At 42.1% G+C, this 22,582-nt stretch overlaps 1 protein-coding gene across 7 annotated transcripts in view; it reads left to right on the forward strand.

The window, feature by feature from the left end:
- Positions 1 to 435: 435 nt before the first annotated feature.
- Positions 436 to 22,582, forward strand: part of pbx3b (pre-B-cell leukemia homeobox 3b) — a 55,864-nt gene continuing 33,717 nt past the window's right edge. Inside the window, exons 1-2 of one of the 7 annotated variants that reach the window (XM_047592263.1) lie at positions 436 to 2,060; positions 2,668 to 2,747. In XM_047592263.1, the coding sequence (XP_047448219.1) occupies positions 1,813 to 2,060; positions 2,668 to 2,747 (328 nt within the window). In that variant the 5' untranslated portion in view covers positions 436 to 1,812. The remainder of the gene's footprint in view (positions 2,061 to 2,667; positions 2,748 to 22,582) is intronic. The other 6 variants (XM_047592265.1, XM_047592264.1, XM_047592267.1 and 3 more) reach the window with 6 other exon arrangements.

Genomic DNA, 22,582 nt, shown 5'->3' on the forward strand with positions numbered 1-22,582 from the left:
CACTTCTGTTAGACGTTCAACACTAAGGCATTTTACTATCACACGTGTCCCGTTTTAAAATGTACTATTTTTCTAAAAAAAAGAAAAAAAAAGAAAAAAAAAACTCTCTTGAAGGAAACACAAACCTATCTGCCCCATCCTTTAATCCCGCATGCTTATTTCAGAGTCCCCTATAATTGATGCTGATCACTTTTTCTTTTAGATCCACAGTTCTCCTCGTCCTTTTCCTTCCTTATCCGCGAGCCCGGTGCTTATTGTAGAGGTGCACGGTATATTTGCTGCCATGCATCCAGCTCAACAACTTGTCTGCTGCCATAGCAACTGCGGAGGAGCACGGAGCAGCGCCGCCTGCTTGTGCAATGGATGTCACTCGTGGCAACGACCAATCAGAAGTTCCCATCCTTTTGTACGAGCGGTGCGAAGATGGAGGGATGAAGTGGGTGGGCCCTCGGCATCATGCATCTGCCAGTAATAGGACACACGGATCGTCAGTCTTCGTCATTCTCGCCCGGGATTGGTCGAGGAGCTCTACTTTCCAATAATATAAACATGTCTACGGCTTGCCTGACTTGAACCAAGGCTTACGGGGGACTATGCAGTGCTACATCAAACTGTATAAAAACTCTCATTATGTGTTTGCCTGTGTTGTAGCAGGGCTAAATCTTTATTATTGGTAGAGAATATGCACATAGCTGCACGTGCACGCGTGAGGAAACGAGGATATCCTGCTGCCGCTGCCGCGAGAAAGAGAGAGAGGGGACTCTGCCGTTCTTTCATCATTATAATCACCATCCTAAGTACTAGCTCTTAACATTTTGTTTTTCGGTGTTCAGGCGAGAAGTGACAAGAATATAGACCCCTCCTCTGCAGGGCGGAGCGTGCATTTTCATTTCGTATTTTGTATTTTTTTTTTATTATTTTTTTTTCTACCCCTGTTCCCTGCTCTGACACGTCTGCACTGAGTGAGTGGCATTGGCACGCTGTCAATCGCTCACTACCGCTGCCATCAAACAACATAAAACACACACAGGCAGAGGCTGGAGCTCATAAATTTCAGCAGGGCAAGATATTTTTTTGCGCATCGCCTTTATACAGCGTTGTATCCTAATTAATTTCTTCTCGCTGTTGCTTTTTTTTTTCTAAACAGCAATCTCCCAACTTTTTGTACATTTCATATTTTTATAGCCACATTTGGACACCTTATGCTGCAGATTGAGCTGATTTTTTTTTAACTACTATCAGTTGTCGTGGGAATCATTTCTTTACATTTAAACACCTGCAAGCGTAAGATTGCTTTTTTATTATTATTTGTGTATACGTTTTCACGTTGGATATTTTTTATTTTTTAATTTTTTTTTTTTTTTTTTTAATTTTTGCTGCCAGTGCTTCGCGAAGAGGATTTGGACATTTTCGAGAGGAAATGCGCCGGGAATCCCATGAAGAGCGCTAATAAATGAGAGATCACCAAGGAGCGTTTCTGTCCATAGCAGCCGTCAAATCGCAGAGAAAAGACAGATTGGTATGAGGATTCGCGCCGGATACGATGGACCGTCAATTTTGACAAAGAAGTTTTAACAAAACGAAACAAGATTTATGCGTTTTTCTACAAACACAGCCACGCGTTTTGGCACTTTGGACCGCGCGTAAAACAGCAAGAGGACACCGAGAACTTGGAAGCAAGATTTACGTTAAAACATCACTGCTATAGTGTGTATTAAAAATAATAATAATCGCGTGTGCTGCCTTTCACGTGCGATTCCCACAGTCTTTCATATTTGTTGTCTGCGGCACATGCAGTAGCCCATTTCGTATATGAGTTTTTCAATTTGTGTGGCTCAGTGCACAGACTCTTTAGCGGCTACCATGGACGATCAAGCCCGGATCATGCAGTCGATCGGCGGTGTCAGTCTGGCCGGCCACTCGGTACAAGGAGGCATGGCACTGCCGCCTCCACATGGACACGATGGGACGGACGGAGACGGAAGAAAACAAGACATTGGTGACATTCTGCATCAAATAATGACCATAACCGATCAAAGTCTGGACGAGGCGCAAGCAAAGTTGGTTGATTTATATGTTTTATTAACTTCGAACCACCAAAAACCCTGAACGCATCATTATTGTGATGTGGCCCGCTTAACTTAACCAAACTCCCCAATGCATAACAATAGGCAGGAGTGGCTTTTATGATTATCTCAGACTGAGGTGTATTTATTGCCTCAGTAAACTTTAACACATGAGAAAGTTGTCGACAGCATTTTATTTCAACTGTGTGCCAACAGGCATCTGCCAGTAACAGGACATGTTGTAAAAAAAAAAAAGTTTGTTTGCACACACATAAATGTTCAGCTATAACTTGGGTTAAATAATGAATCCCAGTAGGCTCATTGTATGAGGACATAGCCATTAGGAGTAATATGTATTATAGGGTTTTATTAGTCTCATTTAAGAGTTGATTTTACAATTATTATTATTATTTTGACTTTGCAGCACTTCACAACATTATAGCACGTTGTAGAAAATGATAACTTTTAACAGACGTGTGGGGTTGCAAATGATGGCACTGTGGCAGCTCGACGTAATATGTTTAACAGTCCATTTATTATGTCAGTTACTAACGTGATTTAACAGTGAACTTATTTCACTATTTATTTTTGTCTTATACTGAAACAGGAAACATGGACTGAACTGTCACAGAATGAAACCAGCACTCTTCAGCGTTCTCTGTGAAATCAAAGAAAAGACAGGTAAGACCATGTAAAAAAAAAAAAATACCATACAATTGAAAAATACATTTAATGTGAAAGCACACATTTTGTTTTTTTTGTTTGTTTTTTGGTTTTGTTTTTTTAAATCCCCCAGTGATCCTATGGCAGCTTGCGTCCAGGTTACAGGGGACCTCTGCCCAAATTAATGAATCACTTTTTAAAATGTGTCACAGTGTCATACCGACACCGTGCTGTTGTCACAGTGCCGTAGGTAGGTTCTCTTTTCCACTGAAGATGCTCCTATTTCTGCAGGGATGTCTTTTCCAACACTGGTTGCTTGCATTCAAATAGAATGTGCGCTGCAGCTTCTCACCATCCTGGCACTGAGCTGGATGGGAAAGTCCCATAGCATATGCTCTACATAGCTAAGATCACACAGAATTGCTGCTTTATAACCTGACAACAATTGTCACGCTTTCAAGATACAAAGGGGGCTACGCTCTTAGTCAATAATTAGACTGCACATGCATGCAGGCTCCTTGCTAATGTGGATTGTAAATTGCAAAGGAGACAATCAGCCTGTTAAAATGTATTTGTAAAAAATTAATTTGGAAAAAAAAATAGCTGTAACTATAGTCTGCAGATTTTTGAAGCCATTTCATGCGAGTGCATCCTTATACACACGTACATGGGCAAAACCTGGAATTATAATTTTTTTTGTGTGTGTTTTATAACTCTTATAGCTCAAGCTTACTTAGTATTTTTTGGTGTTTCTTCACAACGTGTGTAGGACACACAATAAATTGTATCACACTAAATTCACAAATGAAGACATATTAGATTAAGATAATTTTTTTTACTTACAGTCAATGCTTTTTATGCCTCATATTTACGTGATTTTTTTATTCTTGAGACTAGAATCAAAGATGCTGTTCAGGTGCTGCAAATATTTAAACAACATCACATCACTCTTTATTTTCCTAGGAATATGTGTGCGTGTTGCGGGTTAAAGTAAAATATGGCTATAGGGGAAAAAAACACAATCGAGCAAACTTGATGCCTTGTCAGATTTGTGACCTTTGTGCAGTTTATGAGCAAATTAGCTTCAAGGAGATCATAAAAGTTTATGAACTTCCCCAGCACAGGTGGCGTCCACAGGGGCAGGCAGAGCAGTTCACGGTCTAGTCGAGGTGCTCTGCTGTGTGTGAGTGCCTGTTGAGTTTAGACAATGAAAGAGACAAAGCGTGAAAAGCAGAAGATGCCGATCTCACCTCGCACAAGATGCTAGCGATGACATGAAAGTGTTTTTTTTTTTGTTGTTGTTGTTGTTGTTTTTTTTACACACGCCGCTGTGTCTGTAGAACGGCGACCTCGGTGAAACAAAAAATTCGAAAAGTCATTTCGTGATTAGCCAGAAAATCAGATAACTTACGACAGCTCCGGCCTGAATGCTCCAGCTGTGAGCTAAGCCCCTCGAGTTTAATAAGGCCACAGAAAGAACCAGCGGAAAACTCATTCACATTTTGAACAAATATGCGTGCGTTCACGTTTGCGAGGGATTTCACAATGGCGATAAAGTGTGCAACAGCGAGAGATGGGGCAGGCGAGGAGAGGGGGGACGTGCTGGTGTGCTCGGTGTGCATGTGTGTCCATGGTTAACCTGTGGTTTAGAGTCACAGCCTCCCCCTCTTAGCCATTGACAGAGCTCAGCTGGTCTGGTGGCCTTGTTGACCGGCCTGTATTTCCAGAACACACTGAGCCTTTCACTGGCTCCTGTAGCATCATCGCAGGGCTTCCTTGGCCCTTTCATGTCTGTCGGATGACACATGGGACTGCTGTGTTTTAGCCGTAGAGCCTACTGTTGGCTGAAAATGACTTTTAATAATAAATCTGAAAGCAGTCCAAGAATCGTCCCTGTAATTACCGCGCGCATGTATCATGTTATCAGCGTGTAGATTCGTAGTGAGACTAAGCTGTGGCTTACTCTTGTTTTATGATCGAGGCGGCGAGGACAATCTCAGCTTTCTGTTTGTTTTGGAAAGGAGATGAAGAAAGAGCTTTCCCTAATAATGGCGAGACATTTTGAAGACTTTTCGGGGTGTTTTGAAGTTGATGGCACTCCTCTAACTGTTATTGTGGAGCCACAGCATATTTCTGCATTGCTAATGCCCTAGAAGTATTAATTCACTTTGATATGCTAATTAGAGAGCATTATGCAAGAAATGAGATTAAGTGGCAGCATGAAGTCATTTGCCTGTCACTAAATTGAGTGTTTTTAGCAGGAGGGTTTTTTTTTTTTTTTTTTTTTTATCCCCCCCAAATTTTCTTGGTTTTTGCATTTAGATAAGCTAAATGTGAGATTCAGTTGGCAAGTGTTTTTTTTGTCCCTTCAGTGTGTGACGCTTCTCTTTTGGCATAAACATAAAAACTGGCGAATAAAATTCTCTCATGTTTCTGTTTCAGGACAAAGGATACATTCACATTGTACCTTTTTCCCTGTAGGCTGCTTGAGAAGACAATGAATGCATTGAGTGAAAATTCGCCTGCGATTCAGATGAGTTTTGCAGTTATTCCTCTGTGCTGGGTTTGTTTTATCCTGCTGGCTACTCCCTTGTCTTGCTCTCATGCTTGGAAGAGAGGCTCACAGCAGCAGCAGCAGCGGGAGCGGCAAGAATAACAAAGGTGAAAGATTACCTCCATATGGTATTTCTGACCAGGAAAAGAGTTGTAGCAAGAGAGTGAGGTTAATCAATAGAAGAGATTACGAAAGACTTCTTTACAGGTTAAATCAATAGAAGGCTACAGAAGGATTAAGCTATCTCACAAGGTTACCTCTCAGCTGCATTGGCCAGCTCATCTTCTTTGGCTGCGTATTGACTTGTTGTTTTCCTGACCTTTGACTCATCAGGTTCAGAAACAGGGGGGTCTGGAGAGGTAGGGGAGAGAAGGGGGGGAGGGGGGAGGGAGGGAGGGTATGTGGCAGATTCAGGCTGATAAATGCTGCGTGCCAGTGTTTAAAGCAGTGGATTAGGGAGGGACTACACTCACAGGTTGGCCAGCGTTTTGTTGCACGTATTTGATTTGGCTCGTGGAGAGGTGAAACGTGCGAGTCGTGTGTGTTTTCGGGGTCTGCCTATGTTATATGTATTTTTATATTTATTTTTTTTTTTAGCTAGGAAAGACAGTGTTAACTAAATACAGCTCAGGATGAGCCTGTAATTAACCACATGCAAGGCAGACTAAAAGCATTACCTGCAGTAAATAGAGTTAGGACTGAGGAGGTAAGCATTTTTGAAATCTACTGGGAACATTAATTTCAATGTTCCCTGACAAAGTTAATGAGCCTCCTCTATCCAATTACATTATTGTTATTAATACCAATTGTATTATAATTATTATTATTATTATTATTAGCAGGAATCTTTTTAATTTTTACATTTAGTTTGCTACCTTTATGTGTTCCCTTCATCCTGAAAAAGGCTCCAGCAAATGCAGTGACAGAGAACAGAAAGCCATTCAGCGGCAGAGACAATTGACTTTGGCTGCTTTTTGTCTCCGAGAGCCCCAGTGATGCGGCTGCAGTGACTAGATAGTGTTGTGCCGAATGGCTCGTGCACAGCTGGGTTCCTGACGGACTCAATGGCAGGGCCACTAGTGCTTCCTCCTCTAAAGCACAAGGGGGATCGGGGAAGATGTGGCTATTATCTAAGTAGCTCCCAAACACCCTGCATTTCCCCATCAGCAAAGATGAAAAGAGGGAGAGCTAGACAAAGAGGGCAAGGGGAAGAAGAAAGAAAAAAAACACGAGTATACATATCAGTTTCATTTGGAAGGGTAAAAGCTTTTCTGTTGTGGAGATAGATGCCTCTGCAGCGGTGCTGGCTGGTATCTGCACGTACAGCTCCTCAAATCTGTTTTCCTTTTATTTATTTATTTTTTTTTTTTTTGCACGACGCTCCGATGCTGTCCCTCCATCTGCACATGCGAGCACCCATCTTGCACACATCTCCCCCCCACCACCCCTCTCCATCGCTCTGAGCGTTTTCTGCGGGCTCCTGCGCGATCAACAGCTCATAATTGTTTTTTGCACATACGTTATGCAAATGAGCCTTTATGGCAACTGGCATAACAATTAGCATCCTCCAACAATATTTTAGTAGGTTAATTGCAAAATTTCTGAATTGTACATCTGAGTTGTTAATTAGGCATGACAGAGGTGGTGAAATAGTTATCTTCAGGCGGTGGCAGCCAGCAGAGGCTGCTTTGGATGCAAAAAGGAAGGATTGATTGAAATTAGTTTACAGCAGTACCAGCGAGTCTGCTGGAGACTCTTTGCATGCCCCTCTTGCTTTTTGAGGCATCTGTTTGCTGCTGAAAGTAAAAAGTAAAAAAAAAAAAGAAGTGAAAAATGTGGAACAAATCATGACTGAGTTTGTGTGCGTGCAGAAAAAGGTTGCAACTTTGTGTCAATTAGAAGAGATATTTTACAGACGTGGAGCAAATGAATGACAGAGATTGTCGTGCTTCGAGGAGGATTTTTTTTTTTTTTTTAAATGCATCTCTCGAGCCTGACTGTTTGCAAAATAGTTTAAGAATTTTAACACACTTAAAGCAGTTTTCACCAGAGGAGAATTACAACAAAAAGTTCAATTTAAGTAAAATTAAAGTTGTCAACCTCTTGTTAATTTTTTCACTCAGTTGTGATTTAGCTGCGTTTATTTACGGCTAAGGAATAGAAACCACTGAGACTTTTTTTTCTTTTTCTTTCTTTTTTTTTTTTTGTACATGAACTTTTGCCTGGGTCTCCTGTGTCATGATGTTCATTACTGTGTCACTCGATGGCTGAGTGTATGTAATGCCACAGAGCTGGTTATTAGTGTAAAAAGGGTTAGAGTGAAAGACTGGTGCAAAGCAAGTCCTCTCTCAGTAATGACTCCGCTATTTATAGATCCCTATTTCATTAGCTCTAGTGTTTCAGGGAAGAGTCTTCCTCATGGGACAATAGACACCATGATGTTCATTTACTCTGTACACATTACATGTGGACAACTAAATGACCTATCATTTGTGAGCGCAAGAACACTGAAAACAATCCTGCCTTGGCTCCTGTCGTTCCTTTTGCGCAAGTAGCACTTTATTCATGTTTTTGTTCTGCGAACATCTGTTTTTGGGACGGCGCACAGGACTGTTTTGATAGTTTGAGAGAGGTGTTACTCCTACAGGTGATGGAGATCTGTAGCTAAAGTGACGAAGGAACCGGAGCCAGAAGTCAGCAAACTGACACATTTGAAATCTCCTTGGTAATATTTTCACACCGTAGCAGTCTGTGGCTCGTTCCTCGACAAAGGCGGCGCGATACATAATTGTCACCTTTCTTCCCTTTGCGCAAGCTTTCCTGTTTTCCAAAAAAAACAAAAAAAAAAACAGAGAAAGCGACTCTTGTGTTGTCTTTTCCTCATTTGCAAGCTTGGAAATGAAACCCCTCTCCCCATTGTTCCAGATGCCATTGTTCCGCATTTCGTACATTAGAATGATATATTGAAGGCAGAAATGGGAAAAAGACTGCAATGCAATGAAATTTTAATCAGCGTCTTCTGCTGCTTTAATAAGGCAAATAATTCTTATTGGCTGCTGTGTTAAGATTTCTAATATTTAATTCATAACAAACCTTGCGTTAGTCTGCTCTAGCCCTAAGACAAGCTCTACTGTGCTGCTTGCTAAAAGGCAACTGTAGTGGGGGGAAAAAAAAAACATGTAAAGTGCACAATGCGCGTTTTCTTATCAGTTGTGGCATGAGTATCAGGTTGTTTTGATATCGCCTATGAATTTACATATACGCTTTTCATTTTTTCTTATGAATGTTACTGAAAGCTCACGAGTGAGAAGCTGGGTGGTTGTTGATCAGAGACAAGGGAAAAAAACACACTGAATATACGTGTTTTTTTGTAATTTTGTCAGTGGTCAGAACATACAACATCAACACAACAAGGACTCCATCTTTTTATTCTCTTTAAGTCCTCAAAGTTAATTTTTGTGTCTGAAGTAATGGAAAAATGGCAAGGGGCCAGCAGCTAGGTGCTGGCTCATGTTACAGTGAAACGGCGGGCCCTGTTTTCGTCTCTCGGTGAAATGGCTTAATTGGTGTCAGAGCCCCAGGGATAAAGGCCTCTTACTCTGAAACACAGCCACACAGGCCCTGTCTTCCCTCAAACCAGGAGGAACGGCCGACGTCTGCTGGTGAATGAGGACTAAGCCATGGCATAACAATACCAAATGATGTTTGGGATGACAGAAATTAATATGCACTTGCTCCCAGAAAGCTATGATTAATGACAGCAAGCAGGGGAATGCTGTCCCTCCTTTTGCTCCTCTTTGATGGGGGGAGAAAAAAAAGGGCCGGTTTCTCCTCTCTTTAGAAAGTGGAGGTCATCCAGAGTACATTACTGCTTTTCTTTTCCTGCTTTTTCTTCAAGCAGGGGGCAGGAAAGGACTTGAACGCTTGTAATGAATTTTGGGATGATTCGCTGACATTGTGGGCTATGGACTGTTTGCGCGGCAATACAGGACTATAGACATACACCTTTATACCCCAGCAGAAATATTCCACCCAAATCTGAATATTAACTAGAATAATTAAGAGTCTAAACATCACAAATATGTTGCTTTTTTAAAATTTTAATAACGCAACTAATCATTGTCTTCTTTCCACGTGTAATTTTATACATACCCATTGATTCAGAGCCAAACGTGTGAACAAAATGGTGGTGTGCTGTTGCCATGATAATGATCTGTATCTGTTGTGTCCTAGGAGGAGACACATGAATATTTAATTGTGTCTGCTAGAGAGATCCCCAGACCCTTCTGTTCATTCCTTACTTTCTCTAATGTGTTTCCACCCTCCCAGGTACTTCCTCTCTAAGTAATGGAGAATTAAAGCGTGCATTAAAATGATATAAATTGCAATGTAAGGGATTTCTAAGGACATTTGTCTCCGCACTGCGCGGCTGAAAATTCAAATGGCAAGTTTTGACAACGGGCATTCTGCTGACACGGTGTATTTGCCTCACGTTGGCTCCTCAAATAAGCATTTCCTCTGTCAAAGTGATTGATATGTATTAAGCATGCGCTTTTTACATCACAGTGCTCAGCGAAGATGATGTGGGTGCAAGGATATGAGTTTTAAACAGTGAATGAGTTCCCCTCATATTGATCTATTTGTGTTGCCGGAGTGGCAGGTGCTATACGAAGACTGTGTCAGCTTTGATTGTTTGTGTCAGTGATCCGAGCCGACACTGAGCTCTCTTACTGTTCGTCACCACCGCACTTGCTTCCTCTTGATGAATGGCAGCGCACCGCACAGATCCTCAAAAAAACTCCTGCGTGTGCGCAGTCTCCCCAGCCCTGCAAATCAAGCCTGGCTGTAGCACTTAAAATATTTTTAAAAGCAAAATTGTGGGACGTACCTGAAATGTTCGGACGCTTGTTTTTTTGGTCTTTTAATGCAATTATGTGAAAGCTTTTTTTTTTTTAGCAGTTGTTGACAGAGAGGAGCTGTGATTCATCTCCCTCGCTGAATATTCAAGTTCAGCTCTTAACCTGCGTGTGTTTGTGTGTGTCTGTGTGTGTCGGGAGGCTTGCTAGGTTATGGCTTGAAGGTGAGCCTCTGTAAGTATGCAGAGCACGGCAGGCCTCGCACGGGTGCTGAAGGAGAGCATGGAGTGGCAGAGTTAATTTATTTAATGACTGAGCGTCTTATATCTCCCCAGCCCTGATTAGAATCCATGCTTGATGAGGGAAGCGATAGAGGGGTGTGCGCTGCCCCTAGGCCCTCGCACGTACACTCATGGTTTTCTTTCTCCAGCGACTACTTTCCCTGCCTCACAATCCGCCGGGTTTGCAGCGTAGCACTGAAGACAGAAAAAGGAAAAGTCCACTGCCAGATGAAATAATTTCAACTTCTGCCTTTTGCGATCTTTTGTGATCACGTCGGAACGCGCGATTGTTTTGCTGCGCGCTGACAGGAAACGCAGCTCCGAGGCTGATTAAATGTGTGCATGCGTGTGTGCGTGTGTGTGTGTGTGTGTGTGGCGCGCTCTGTGATAAAGACGGAGTGCCGTGGAGCTCTATGAACGTGGGAAAGCCAAACAGAGTGTGTCACTTTGGCAGCACGGCCTGTCAGCATCGGGGAGCTGCAGTTGTAAAAACCATGACCTTCCTCTTTGCCAGCATGTCTCTTGCAGAGCCAAAGCGCTGCCCTGTAGATCTGGGCTGGCTGTGGGAGGGAATACAAACACAGAGAAAGGACAGACAGTGGAAAAAAACGGTAAGAGCCATAATTGTGAAGAAGAAGAGGGGAGGTGGGGGTGGGGGGGTGTTGAAGTAATGAAATACTTCTTGGAGCTATCATGACTGAGAAGGTGAGGGAGGGAGTGAGAGTGGACTAGCAAAGAGGGGAAAAATACTCCTCGGCTTCTAACATTTCCATGAGCCATCATCAGTAATGCCGCAGCAGCCTCACAAACCAGAAATTATTTCTTCAGGCGTCGCTGTCAAGTGTTATTCAAATAACACCAGCCTCACATTTGAATAACAGCCGACATTTTGAATTAATTAATCAGACAAGATAGTCTGGGCCTTTTCTCATTAGTCTACAGGTCAGGCTGGGGAAGATATATGCGCTGGTGATGATATACTTGTCTTTAATAGTGATTTATGGAGATTTTGGATTGTACTCGATTTGTCAAAGGGCCTGGTAGCAGAAAAATAGAACGGTGTATATTTCATTACCTAATCTTTGATGCGTCCCGCGATGCTAAAAGATACAATCCTGTAGTTTAGATGCTCAGGAAGCTCTTTTATATTCACCCTTCTTGAGTGAAGAGGCACACACACACACGGACACACACACACGCAGACTCGCGGTTAATCTCCTCTCGTACTTTAGACCTCTCCCATTTTACTTTTCCTATGCAATTAAGCGAGGGCTGTAAATTATAACTGTGCCGTACTTTAATTATCATGGTGTAAAAATAGAGTTCCTGTCTTTGAGAGGATTTCATTAACTTTCTCAATATTCCATGTCAGCTCAGAGAATCACAAGATTGCAGTGAGGTTTGTGTTTAACACGCTCTGAATCGAAACTGTTATTTACTCTATTTACTAAGAGTTTAAAAAAGTGGGGTTTCATATATGTATATATATGTATATATATATATATATATATATAGTCTATTTTTTCAGGCTACATTTGCCTGCTTAACAGAGAGTTGAAACATTTTATTTTAGGTTCATATAAGGTAGTGTGTAAATGTAAAAGTACATTTTTAAAAGCATCGATTGTGCTGATGACGACCTGCTTTGTGGTGTTTTAGATATAAATTCAGTTTAGCTGCAACCATTTGTATATTTTTAACATGCACAGGTTTTAATTATACAAAGCAGACATGCAGCACATGCAGTTTGCATCTGTATGCGAGGCTGTGTGTGTGTTTGTGTGTGTGTGTGTGTGTGAGAGAGAGAGAGAGTGTCAGGAAGGTACGAGCTGTTGCCATTTCGGTGAGCAGCCCACACAAAATGCACCAACACCAGTGTGACAAAACATTCAAATAAATTGCTGTCAGGCTGCTGAAACACCAAGTGCAGCGATTTTTATCTGACATGTGGAAGACCCAGACATGCAGTCCTGACAAGTAACGCCGCAGCACCTGTGAGAGACGAGCGATAAAAATCAGGATATGCCTGATCCTCGGCATAACAATACCTATCATTACTTGATATTATTACTCTTCTTTAAAAGAGACCTCAAGATGGAAAGATAGTACGAGCGCGTGGGCTTTGTTAAAGTCTGGATAACAAATGGGCTGCTGTTCGTGCAGATGCACGCAAATTCATGTTTAAATTGAATTATGCCGTCTGATTGTGTATCAGCAAGTATTAAACTGGCTTTTATATTCATGCAGAATTGTTAATTACTCTAAGAAAACTACCTTCTTTTTTTTTTTTTTTTTTTGCCTGCAGGTTGCTAATTGTAAAAAAAACTCCCAAAGGAGATTTTATTTATTGTAGTCCGGTGCATGTGCAATATTAAAATTATAAGCATGTGCTCTTTTATAATTTTAATTTGTCCCGTACATAGTTAAAAAGCTGCACATCCGTGTTGATAAATCTTTCGTTTTAGCTTTCTGGGTTCTTTAAATGGAATTTAGTAGAAAATCAACCTGCCCACTGACACTGATTGACTTTGTTTTACCGTTCCAAGCAGCATGGAGGCACAAATAAGTACTAAGAGAGTCTGTGTTGCTTCACTTATTTTCATTGAGCCTGCAAAATTGACTCAGTAATTCTTAAATCCAATTGAGGAGCTTTAAAAAAATGCTTTTTAGAAACTCAGAGACAAAGGACCCACTGTGGAATGTGCCATCCATTCTCTACTGTATTGTTATTTTCTCCCTTATAGGTTACTAATGAGGAATCGGCCCTCATTATGATTTTAAGGATGAGAGAGGAAAGCTTTTAATTAATGATATGTAAATGGTTCTGAATTGATTATGTTAGAATATCAAGAGAGATGGGTAGAAGCTGTGGTGTAATATATTTTAATTAAGAATTAATTAAAAATGATGGCAATTTTATAGAGGCTCACAGAAAATAGAAGAATTTATTCTCTGTCACAAGTAAATCAGCCCCTGATTAAATAAACAGACATGTGCTGTATTCATTGTAGAGTTATATTTATACTTTGCCAGGAAGAATTATCCTGATTATTTAAAAAAAAAAAAAAAAAAAAAAGATCAGTGCGGTATGTCGGCGGTCGACCACAAGCTGGGTTCTCTGGGGTTAATGGTGATTTATCTCATTCTTAATTCATGAGATCCTCCTGGTCTGTGTTAGGTGGATCAATAAAGCTGTGTTTCCTTTTTGAATTCAGTGTCTACAATTAGATTTGCAACGTGGAACACAATTAGAAGTAAGACATGAATGCGTGTTTTTATCTCTTGTGGCAAGTGAATGCGCGTCACCCCCAAAAGATATCAATCTGTTTATGAGGTAAAAAGATTTGTGTGAAAAAGATGACTTGTGACTAGACATGGACCCTAGTTAACCTTTTTAATTGCTATCTGCTTTCTTTCATTCATCCTTGAGGGCGCGGGGAAACATAAGACGTTAGGTGCATTAACGGTGCGCGCCACTATTAAAGGCAGAGAGGTCTTTGTTTTCTGCTAACGGTGGCTCTGTGCTAAACTCCGCGATCAATGGCAGAGAGGCTGCTATCACAGCACTCAGAGCAGGCGTAGCTCAGGGGGGAGGGAAAGGGGGGTCCCTGGTGGTTCATTTTGATTGGAGCGCAGAGTTTTGTGTTGAAAGGCGAGGGAGAGACAGGCTGTTGGAAGCAAATCCCCCTGGATCAGTTAGAGCTTTGCAACAAAAACACCTTGATATTCCTGGGAACATTTGCTTAGGAAAAAGAATGAATTTAAATAAACGGGCAAAGGGAGAATGAAATGATCTAAAGCGTTTCTGAAGGTGCGCACGTTCAGAGGAAGCTTGTGTATCTGTGGGCTTAGAATTAATTTGGAGAGCACTATTCAAAGCTGCGGTGCAAAAAAATAAATATATAAAAAAATGGAAATAAATACAACTGTGTTTTGATGATCTTCCAAATTCCAAAGAAAGAATATTGCAAACAAATGAAATGTATCATAGAAAGAGGCAGTGTTAAGTTGATTATACTGTGGTTTGACTAGCAGACATAAGCAGCGTGTGCGCACAGAGCCTTTATGAGCTAACCGGTGTGGCACGGGCGGGAGGGAGGATCCGCTCCTTGAGATGAAGGAGGGGTGTTGATGGATTATTAGTCCGAGTCCCCCCATACCAGGTCACATGTAAAGGCTTAGAGGCATCATCAGCCTAATATGCACACGTCAAATATCCGTGAGCGCACACACAAATATACACATAAGTGATGTGCAAAGGGACCCACGTTCACAGAAACCCACCGGGGCCCGGATGTGTGCATGCATGCATGCATACAGTGCATGTACGCCACTGGCTGGCAGAGCATCTTCTTTCTGACACCTGCAACTAGTTGCAATACATCACTGTCAGGATCGCTTTCTCCACCTATCCGCATTTGCGCGTTAGTTACCCGCGGAGGCCTTCGTCAAAAAGTTGAGCAGTCTTGACATCAGCTCCCATGTGGGAAGGGAAAAGGTGAAGTTGTGCTGGGAGGTGCCATGGCGGGTGTCGTCGGCGGCTGTACTCTCCGCACCCAACAGCATTGTAGTGACAACTGAAGAGAGGAATGCTGGTTTAACATACAAACATCATGCCACGATTAATTGTGCAAATGACACGTGAAGAGAAATTCTAGATGGAACGTCTTGTTTTGCTGCTGCTCATTATCCGAAGTTCCAAAGAATAATGCGCGGCGTGTGCTACGTTAATGAAATGAAGGCAGTGACATAATAAAAAGCCAGGTCGAGTTTATTTTGTTCAGGGCCTCTCGTAGTGAATGTGCGTGCCCGTGTAATGTGACAGTGAGCTTGGCTGCCGAGGAGGAAGTGAGGGCACGGCGCCTCCTGTGTGAGCTCACAGTGGAGACGAGGAGCGCCTGCCAGTGGCACCGCTAGTGGGGAGCACACACGGCTCCGGCCACGACAGAGAGGAGGTGGGGAGTAGTGGGTGGGTGGGGGGTCAGCATCTGAACTGGCTGATGGGAGCCAGAACATGAAACAATGCCGGGGGAACGTCTGGTGGGTTCGCTGCACAGAATTACAAGCGAGGGAGCAGGCCTGCTGAGGCAATTACAGCTTAATGGGGTCATTTGGAAGGCAATTGCCAGGGGTTAATGTAGTATGGAGAGATGAGGTGAGATTGAAGTGAAATTTTTGGCTAGAAAATGTGTTCAAATGAAAAGGGAGCAGGCAGACAAGTCGCGCACTGATGGGGTGGGAGGTTGATTGGGGGAACTGGAATGCAGGCTTTCACTGCCACACAGAGCCACGAGGCCTCGCCATTCACTCCAGTCTACACCAGCGCGGTGAAAATGCACAAATCCACACAGGTGCTTTTTCACTCTTTCTCCTTCTGGCCTCTCCTTGAACAAGTGCTCCACTTTCCGCATTTGCTGCCCAACACTGTCCGTCTGCCGGGCTCATAGACACCTGGGCCTAGTTTCTTTTGTCTCCCTTTGACTGTGATATCAGTCCCTGCGTTGGGAGAAACAGCGATGGGCAAACAAAATGGAAAGCAGAGCTGTTTTTAAGTGACACAGAGAAAGATGTGTCAGAAAAACTGCACGAGGCACCTTAGAGTACAAGGATGAAAAGGATCATTATGCGCCTTCACGTTAGCCAGTTCATTACCTTAATTGCCCAACATAATCCAGTGTTGGAAGGGAGCACTGGAGCTTTGGGAACAAGTCTTTGCCAGGACCTCCTTGCCCAGGTCTCATCTCCCTGATCCCCTGATCTGGAGTGAGCAGACCTATCATGCTAACGCTAAACTTTGATCAAAGCCAAACTTATTTAAGGTCAGCCATGTGAAATCTCCTGAGAGCTGCCGTGTGCACCGAAGCGGACTGTGATATAGGAAGTAGTACAGCACTGTGCCTTGCTGCTGCTGCTGCTGCTGCTGCTGCTGCTGCCTGTGACCGCGCTGGATCACCGGACAGCAATAGCATTATCATCAGCCCTTTCAAGTCTTCAGCATTTTTACACGATTATGCCCAACAGTGAAACTTAACATCGTCCGGGGCTGGAGATTCCTTCAGAGTGTGCTCTCTCTCTCTCTCTCTCTCCTACCCTTCCCTGTCAGTCTCTCTCTCCATCTCACTTTCTGTCATCTCTGTGAAATCTGTGCCCCCTCCTAATTCCCCTCTACACAGGGTTTTGGCCAAGAGCCGGCCACTTCACTGAGGCAAATTTTCCCAGGCTCCCCAAAGGCTATTTTACCAGGATTCCCATTAGGTCTTTACCCATTACCAGTGTTCCAAATCATTTACAGGAGAATCTATTTATTTTATGCAGTGGTGGATTAGTTTGACATGGCTCTCTGTAATGAAGCCTTTGATGTGTGCCTTCTCCCTATTGAGTAATGTACTGTTTTTTTTTCTCTATATTTGGTTAATTTTTATGCATTACAGCAGTGATTATATAGCTTGTATATGCCTCAAATCATCCCCACGCTACGCTTTCCATCACAGTACAATACTGCACAATGTAAAGGTGGTGGAGCATTGTGTTAGTGCTGCAGGAAAAACAAGTATGATGCAACTCTGTTGTCATTTTGGAGTGACAAATAGACAGTGGCAGACCATCAGAAAGGGGAAAAGAGTGGAATGGTGTCGCTGACAAATGGCTATGACCTTTGGGTCTTTTGGCCTCCAGAGTGCAAGGCACATGCAGTGTTTACCTCAGGTCAGCAGCAGCATGAACACACTGGTCCCCCCATGGTGTAAAGCCTAGCACTCATCACATCTGAATTGTCAGTCACTCTGATAACCTTTAGTCAAAGTGGATGCAGGAGACTGGAATATGGTTTTAAGCCTGTGTGTCTTTTTACATTTAAAACGACAGTTGTTTTGCCCATGCTATATCACGGCTAATTTGAAAGCAATCCATAAAGTTTAAAGCCTTTACAACAGCAAAAGAGAAGCGTTTGCGCCTACAGCTAGTACACACTTCTCCATCTCTGATTCCATGTCACCAAAGCATCCCATCAAAGCCAGCCTCCTTCCTGTTGTAAGGTAGAGGAAAAAAAAATCAATGCCGCAATCTTTTCTTTTTGCCTCCTCCAATCCGTAATTGAAATGGAAAATCAAATGAACGGCAAGCAGATAATTGTTTTATCAATATTCCCTGCCTGCCCTACAAGGGTCAGTGCAGAATGATCATGAGTCGGGGATATGACGAGGACAAAATGTGAAATTGAACAGCTAGGAGGCAATAAATCAGCCTTGACAACTAAGAGTGACCAGCATGTAGCTGCGGCGGGCAGCTCTCCCTTCAGAATTTGTCCTAAAGCTGTCTACACTAAATGGAGAATATTCATCTCATTATTGTTGCACTTAATATTGCTATCAAATATTATTCTTAGAGTCCAGACGGGAAGTCAAGGTCACCCGTTCTATTATTGTTGTCATTGTTAGTGTGTGATATTGAGAGCATAATGGAGGGCACTGCCATATGGTCTGCAAGGCTTATAAAGAGGCAAAGAATAAATTTAGTCATTTGAGTTGAGGAAAGTGGTTCGCCGTTTGGTTTATTTTTGATGCGGTCATGAGTATTTCTGCTGCTTATAAATGGCTATGAACATTTGAATACCAATGAAAATGTGGCACACAAACGCAAACTAGTTCTTAATGAATGTTGATACAGTTGTCAGGTTTCACGGTCACAGTGTAGATGTTTGTGGTATTTTGTGTTAGCTTGAGACAAAAATGAGAATGAATAATGAATGAGCAGCTGACATTAATCATTTGACGATCAACAAAAGTTCCACTGGTGTAAATTGTATTAAATTCAGCAGAAAATGTGTTAAGGAGGTTGAAATGCAGCCCCAAGTCCAAACGCATTCAGTTTACCATTATGAAAACAAGGAACATGTATAAAAAATAAAAAAAATCTTCATACTTTACAACCTGATGACAGACAATGCCAAACTAATCGATTAATGATTCACTGTTTCAGCTCCAATTACACATGCCAGGTTATTTCTGCTTCTCTTACATTATGCATCTTTAAATAAACCCATCGCACCAGCTTTCTTGTAAAAACTGCAAATAAAACCGTTGCCAGAAAATCGACATCTTAAATCATGTGACGTCCCTTCCCATCTGGCTCATCCAGTTGCACGGCATTGACAAAAATATGAAATTGATTTGGTTGAAGGGTGTTAAAGAGCCGACAGGAGAATGTCACAAACAATGAATGGTCACAGCTTGGAGGAAAATCAATGACAGAGGTTGAAGCCAGTCTCGAGTGCTGCTTGGCAGCATTACACTGTTCCTGGAAAAGAGTTGTCTTCTGGCCCTGGTTGTCTGATCAAAAGGAAAACTTGACCGTTTTAATGATGGAGGATACGATAAAACTGACAGCTGAAGCAAAGATTGTTTGACTTCAGTGTAGGTGGCAGCTACAGGCGTCGTTTGAAAATCATTTTTAATTCACTGTTGCTGGATGATTTCCTATATCCATACTTCACGTGTGGGGTTGTAATGCAGAATCACTGCGGTAGCCCGTGGAGCAATAGCTGCCAGCTTGTAGTGCATATACTATATAATGTTTGCAGTGTTATTTTACATTGCAGAAATATGTAACAGCATTGCTCCATAAATCATGCTGGCCTAGATTCAACAGATGAGAAAAACATCTCTGTATTTTATTGTGCTAATTTCACTGTGTGGATAATCAGGAAAAAAAAATGAATTGGCAGAGTGTCTTTCAAGTGGACAAAGTGATGAAAATCCCCCCTACTTTGTTGGGATTGCAGTTGTAAGCTTTGCACCATATGCTACTTTCCTCTTTAGCTGGGATTATGCCATCATTATTGCTGATAAAAGCTGTTTACTGCCTTGGCTCCAAATCGATGCTCGGGGCGCTCTGAAACTGGCATTCCCTCTCCAGAAGAGTTCATTCCATGCCAGCTGCTCAGGATTCAGCCCCCTTTTGTTTAAGATTTCACAGTTTTTGTAATGTTTATTTTCTATTTAGTAACCCCCCTCCCTCACGTACAAGGTTTTTCATACATTAGCATATGTTTGCAACAATTTGACATTTACATTTGATTTGCTTACAGCAGATTGAAGGCATGGTTACACAAGGCTCTCCCTCATACGGGGCTACAGTGCTGGTTAATGCAGCAGAAATTGGAAGATACAAGTAATAAGTCCTGTTGTGGGGAAATGTCTTTGGTGCTACAATTCAGTCATGGCGTCGAAAAAGCCTCCGGTTTTGTACATGCATTCTAAAGGCCCCCCTCTCATAGTGTTACCAATCAATGGTATAATCAGTCAATGCAGATTCAGCCCGACAGCTGTGTTAAGATAACAACTGGTTCTCATGACTATACCGGCCCCAGTGACCTTGTGTGCCTCAAATTAATAATGTAAAATCAACACAAGACAACCCCCCCCAACCCCGCCCCCCTTCGTTCCCATGCAGACAGTGATGAACTACCTTTTTGCCTTACCATCAAAGGCCACTCAGACTAAGTCATGTTTCAAGCCATATATAATAATGTCACATTTTCCTTTACTTTTTTTTTTACTTATTTTTTTTTTTTCTAACTTGGGCTCCATGTCCCTTAAATAATGTCTTTCACTCTTCCTCTACAGCTCCCTAGTACCCAGGGAAATCATACTGATCAATATTTCCCATTTTAGAGGAACTGCAGCAAACATTCACACAGGATTTACTGTAGCCCTCTGTTAGACTTTAATCAAGCTATAATTTAGATCCAACAAACAAAAGGTTCTCTTGGAAAAAAAAAAAAGGGAAGTCTGTTTTTACCGATTTATTATTTTATGAGGTTTATTTAGTCTTCTGTCGCCTTCCAGATTGTGCTTTAGTTTTTATTTTTCACCGTGGTCTATTTTTATTTCCACATTGACAGATTTTTTTTTTCTTCTTTCGTGCAAGTGCTTGCATGCATTCATAATGTCTTCACAGGGCATAAATCTGAACATGCTATCTCAGTACTTCTTTATATTGGTCAAGGGCCATTGAGCAAAACAGCTTAATGTGCCCTTAACCGTTTCAGTCATGGTAGGAAATGGAAAGACTGCTGACTGGTTGACACAGGGGCTCTCAGCCTCCACAGTCTGTTTATTGTTTAATCATATAGTGTGTCTGATTTTCTGGAAAATGCATTAGAATAACCATTATTGGGGAGTTAAAAGATGAAGATGATGATGATACTGGATGGTTTTTATTTATAGGCCTATAGCAACTAGCTATAAAGCTAGTTTTCATACAGTATGTGACAAAAGGTGACACATTTCTTTTTCATCAACCGCTAATGTGAAGACTATCAATGTTGCAGGGCTACTTCGTTCACAGTGGCAAATATCAATACACAACTACAGAAAATTAAATTTAAAAAAAAAAAAAAAAAAAACATTACATGAAGATAAATGAAGTGTTTATCTTTTAATGCCAAGGTTTTAGCAGTTAATATTCCTCTCATACCTTTTGGGGTATCATGTAGCAGCTCCCCGCTCATGCATGACTGTTGAGACACAAACTCAAGATTAGCAGAGCTACCGATGCTTTGGTGAGCTAAGGCAGGGTGAGCACAGTGAGCGTGCAGTGACAGTGAAATGGGACATGACCCTATGCATGTAAAAGGACAAACGGGTACGCCAACTTTTCCTTCAGTACTTTAATTTATTCATAATGTTCGTCACTCATTAAATACAAACAGGTATGACCAATGTGCATGTTGCTGAAAGGATTGTGTGACTGGAACAAATTACAAGACGTTTGGGTTTGCTCTCTGATCTCTGCTTGAACTTGATGAGGACTGGGTGACCGGGGCTCGGGCTGTTGTTGACTGCTATCCATGGCAGGTGGTGACAGAGCATGTGTGGTCCCCTTCACAGGTGTATGCAATTAGCCTGACAGCTAGCCCTGGATTGCCGTGAAATAGGACCCTCTACTGTTTACGTGACCGCTCGTGTGTATTTAGGTGTCTGCTTTTGTGTGTGCATAGCAGTTACCGGCAAATAGAAACCGCCGCAGAGTCCGCCACAAGACCCTTTAACAAAGCTCCGTAGTGCAGCAGCGTTAGATGATGTTGTACAGCACACTGTGTGGATCCAAACTGGGTGTTGTTACGAGGGGCTGGAGAATCTGTGTGTCATTTATTCAGCCTCCTGTAATGGGGAATGGACTTGGAAGAGAAGAGAGGGTAATGTATTGGAAAATATCCCTTTCAGCACCTCAGCATTACTTGTCATAGGTCAGGCTTAAAACGTAGCTTGATACAGTTATTAACTCTAATCCGGGCATAAACACAAATCCTCAAGCAACAGCCCAATTAATAATTTGCATAATTAACATGCATTTTAAATAGAAGCCGGTCTTGTCGTTGCCAAAGCAGGGATGGGGGTAATTAGGGCTAACGGAGCAGTGCCTAGGGCCCTTACCCGCGGACGTGCTGCAGTCATTTCCAGCAAAAGGATTGACAAGTGCAAGACAAGCTCCCTCGGCTTAGAGCAAAACCCCCTTTGACAGAATTAATAGTTGACAAACTGCTCCTAAAGCCCTGGCATTGTTTCTGTCAGTTGTTTGGTTTGATGTCACTGTTAGACATTATAAATCAATAGTGTCAGGATTTAGTAATGTTTATAGCCAGCCGTGGTTTATTATTTCATGTGACTGTCATGGACAAATAGTATTTATCATAGCTGTCTATAAATTACTGCAGACAGACTGTTGGTTTACCCAAACTCACTCTGCTCTTACAGGGCCCATTCCAACGTCCACTTACATATTTAGAGTAATTTATTTTCACAGCCGTGGGCCCACATTAACCCTTTGTTTCTCATACTCCTCTGAGACTTGTCGTGGCTTGATCGCTGCGCCCCGGCTGACACATTGACACATCAAAATAGCTGATCAAAGCTCATTCCAAACTGCAGTTTTGTTTTGAGACTCTCATCTGTCAATTGCTTTCAAAAGATTATTTTTTTTTATATACACACACATATATATATATATATATATTTTGCCCGTCCTTCCTTTTTTACAGCTTTCCCAGCGGCTGGCCTCTCCTTCCTAGCTAAACATGGTTCCGCTGGGGGGGGGGTTAGTTTATTTTCAAAGAAGTAATTTCTGATGAAGACGTACCATGAGAAAGTTCTCCCCTGCTTC

Source organism: Mugil cephalus, chromosome 8 (assembly GCF_022458985.1).
Source record: "Mugil cephalus isolate CIBA_MC_2020 chromosome 8, CIBA_Mcephalus_1.1, whole genome shotgun sequence".
NCBI classification, from domain to species: Eukaryota; Metazoa; Chordata; class Actinopteri; order Mugiliformes; family Mugilidae; genus Mugil; species Mugil cephalus.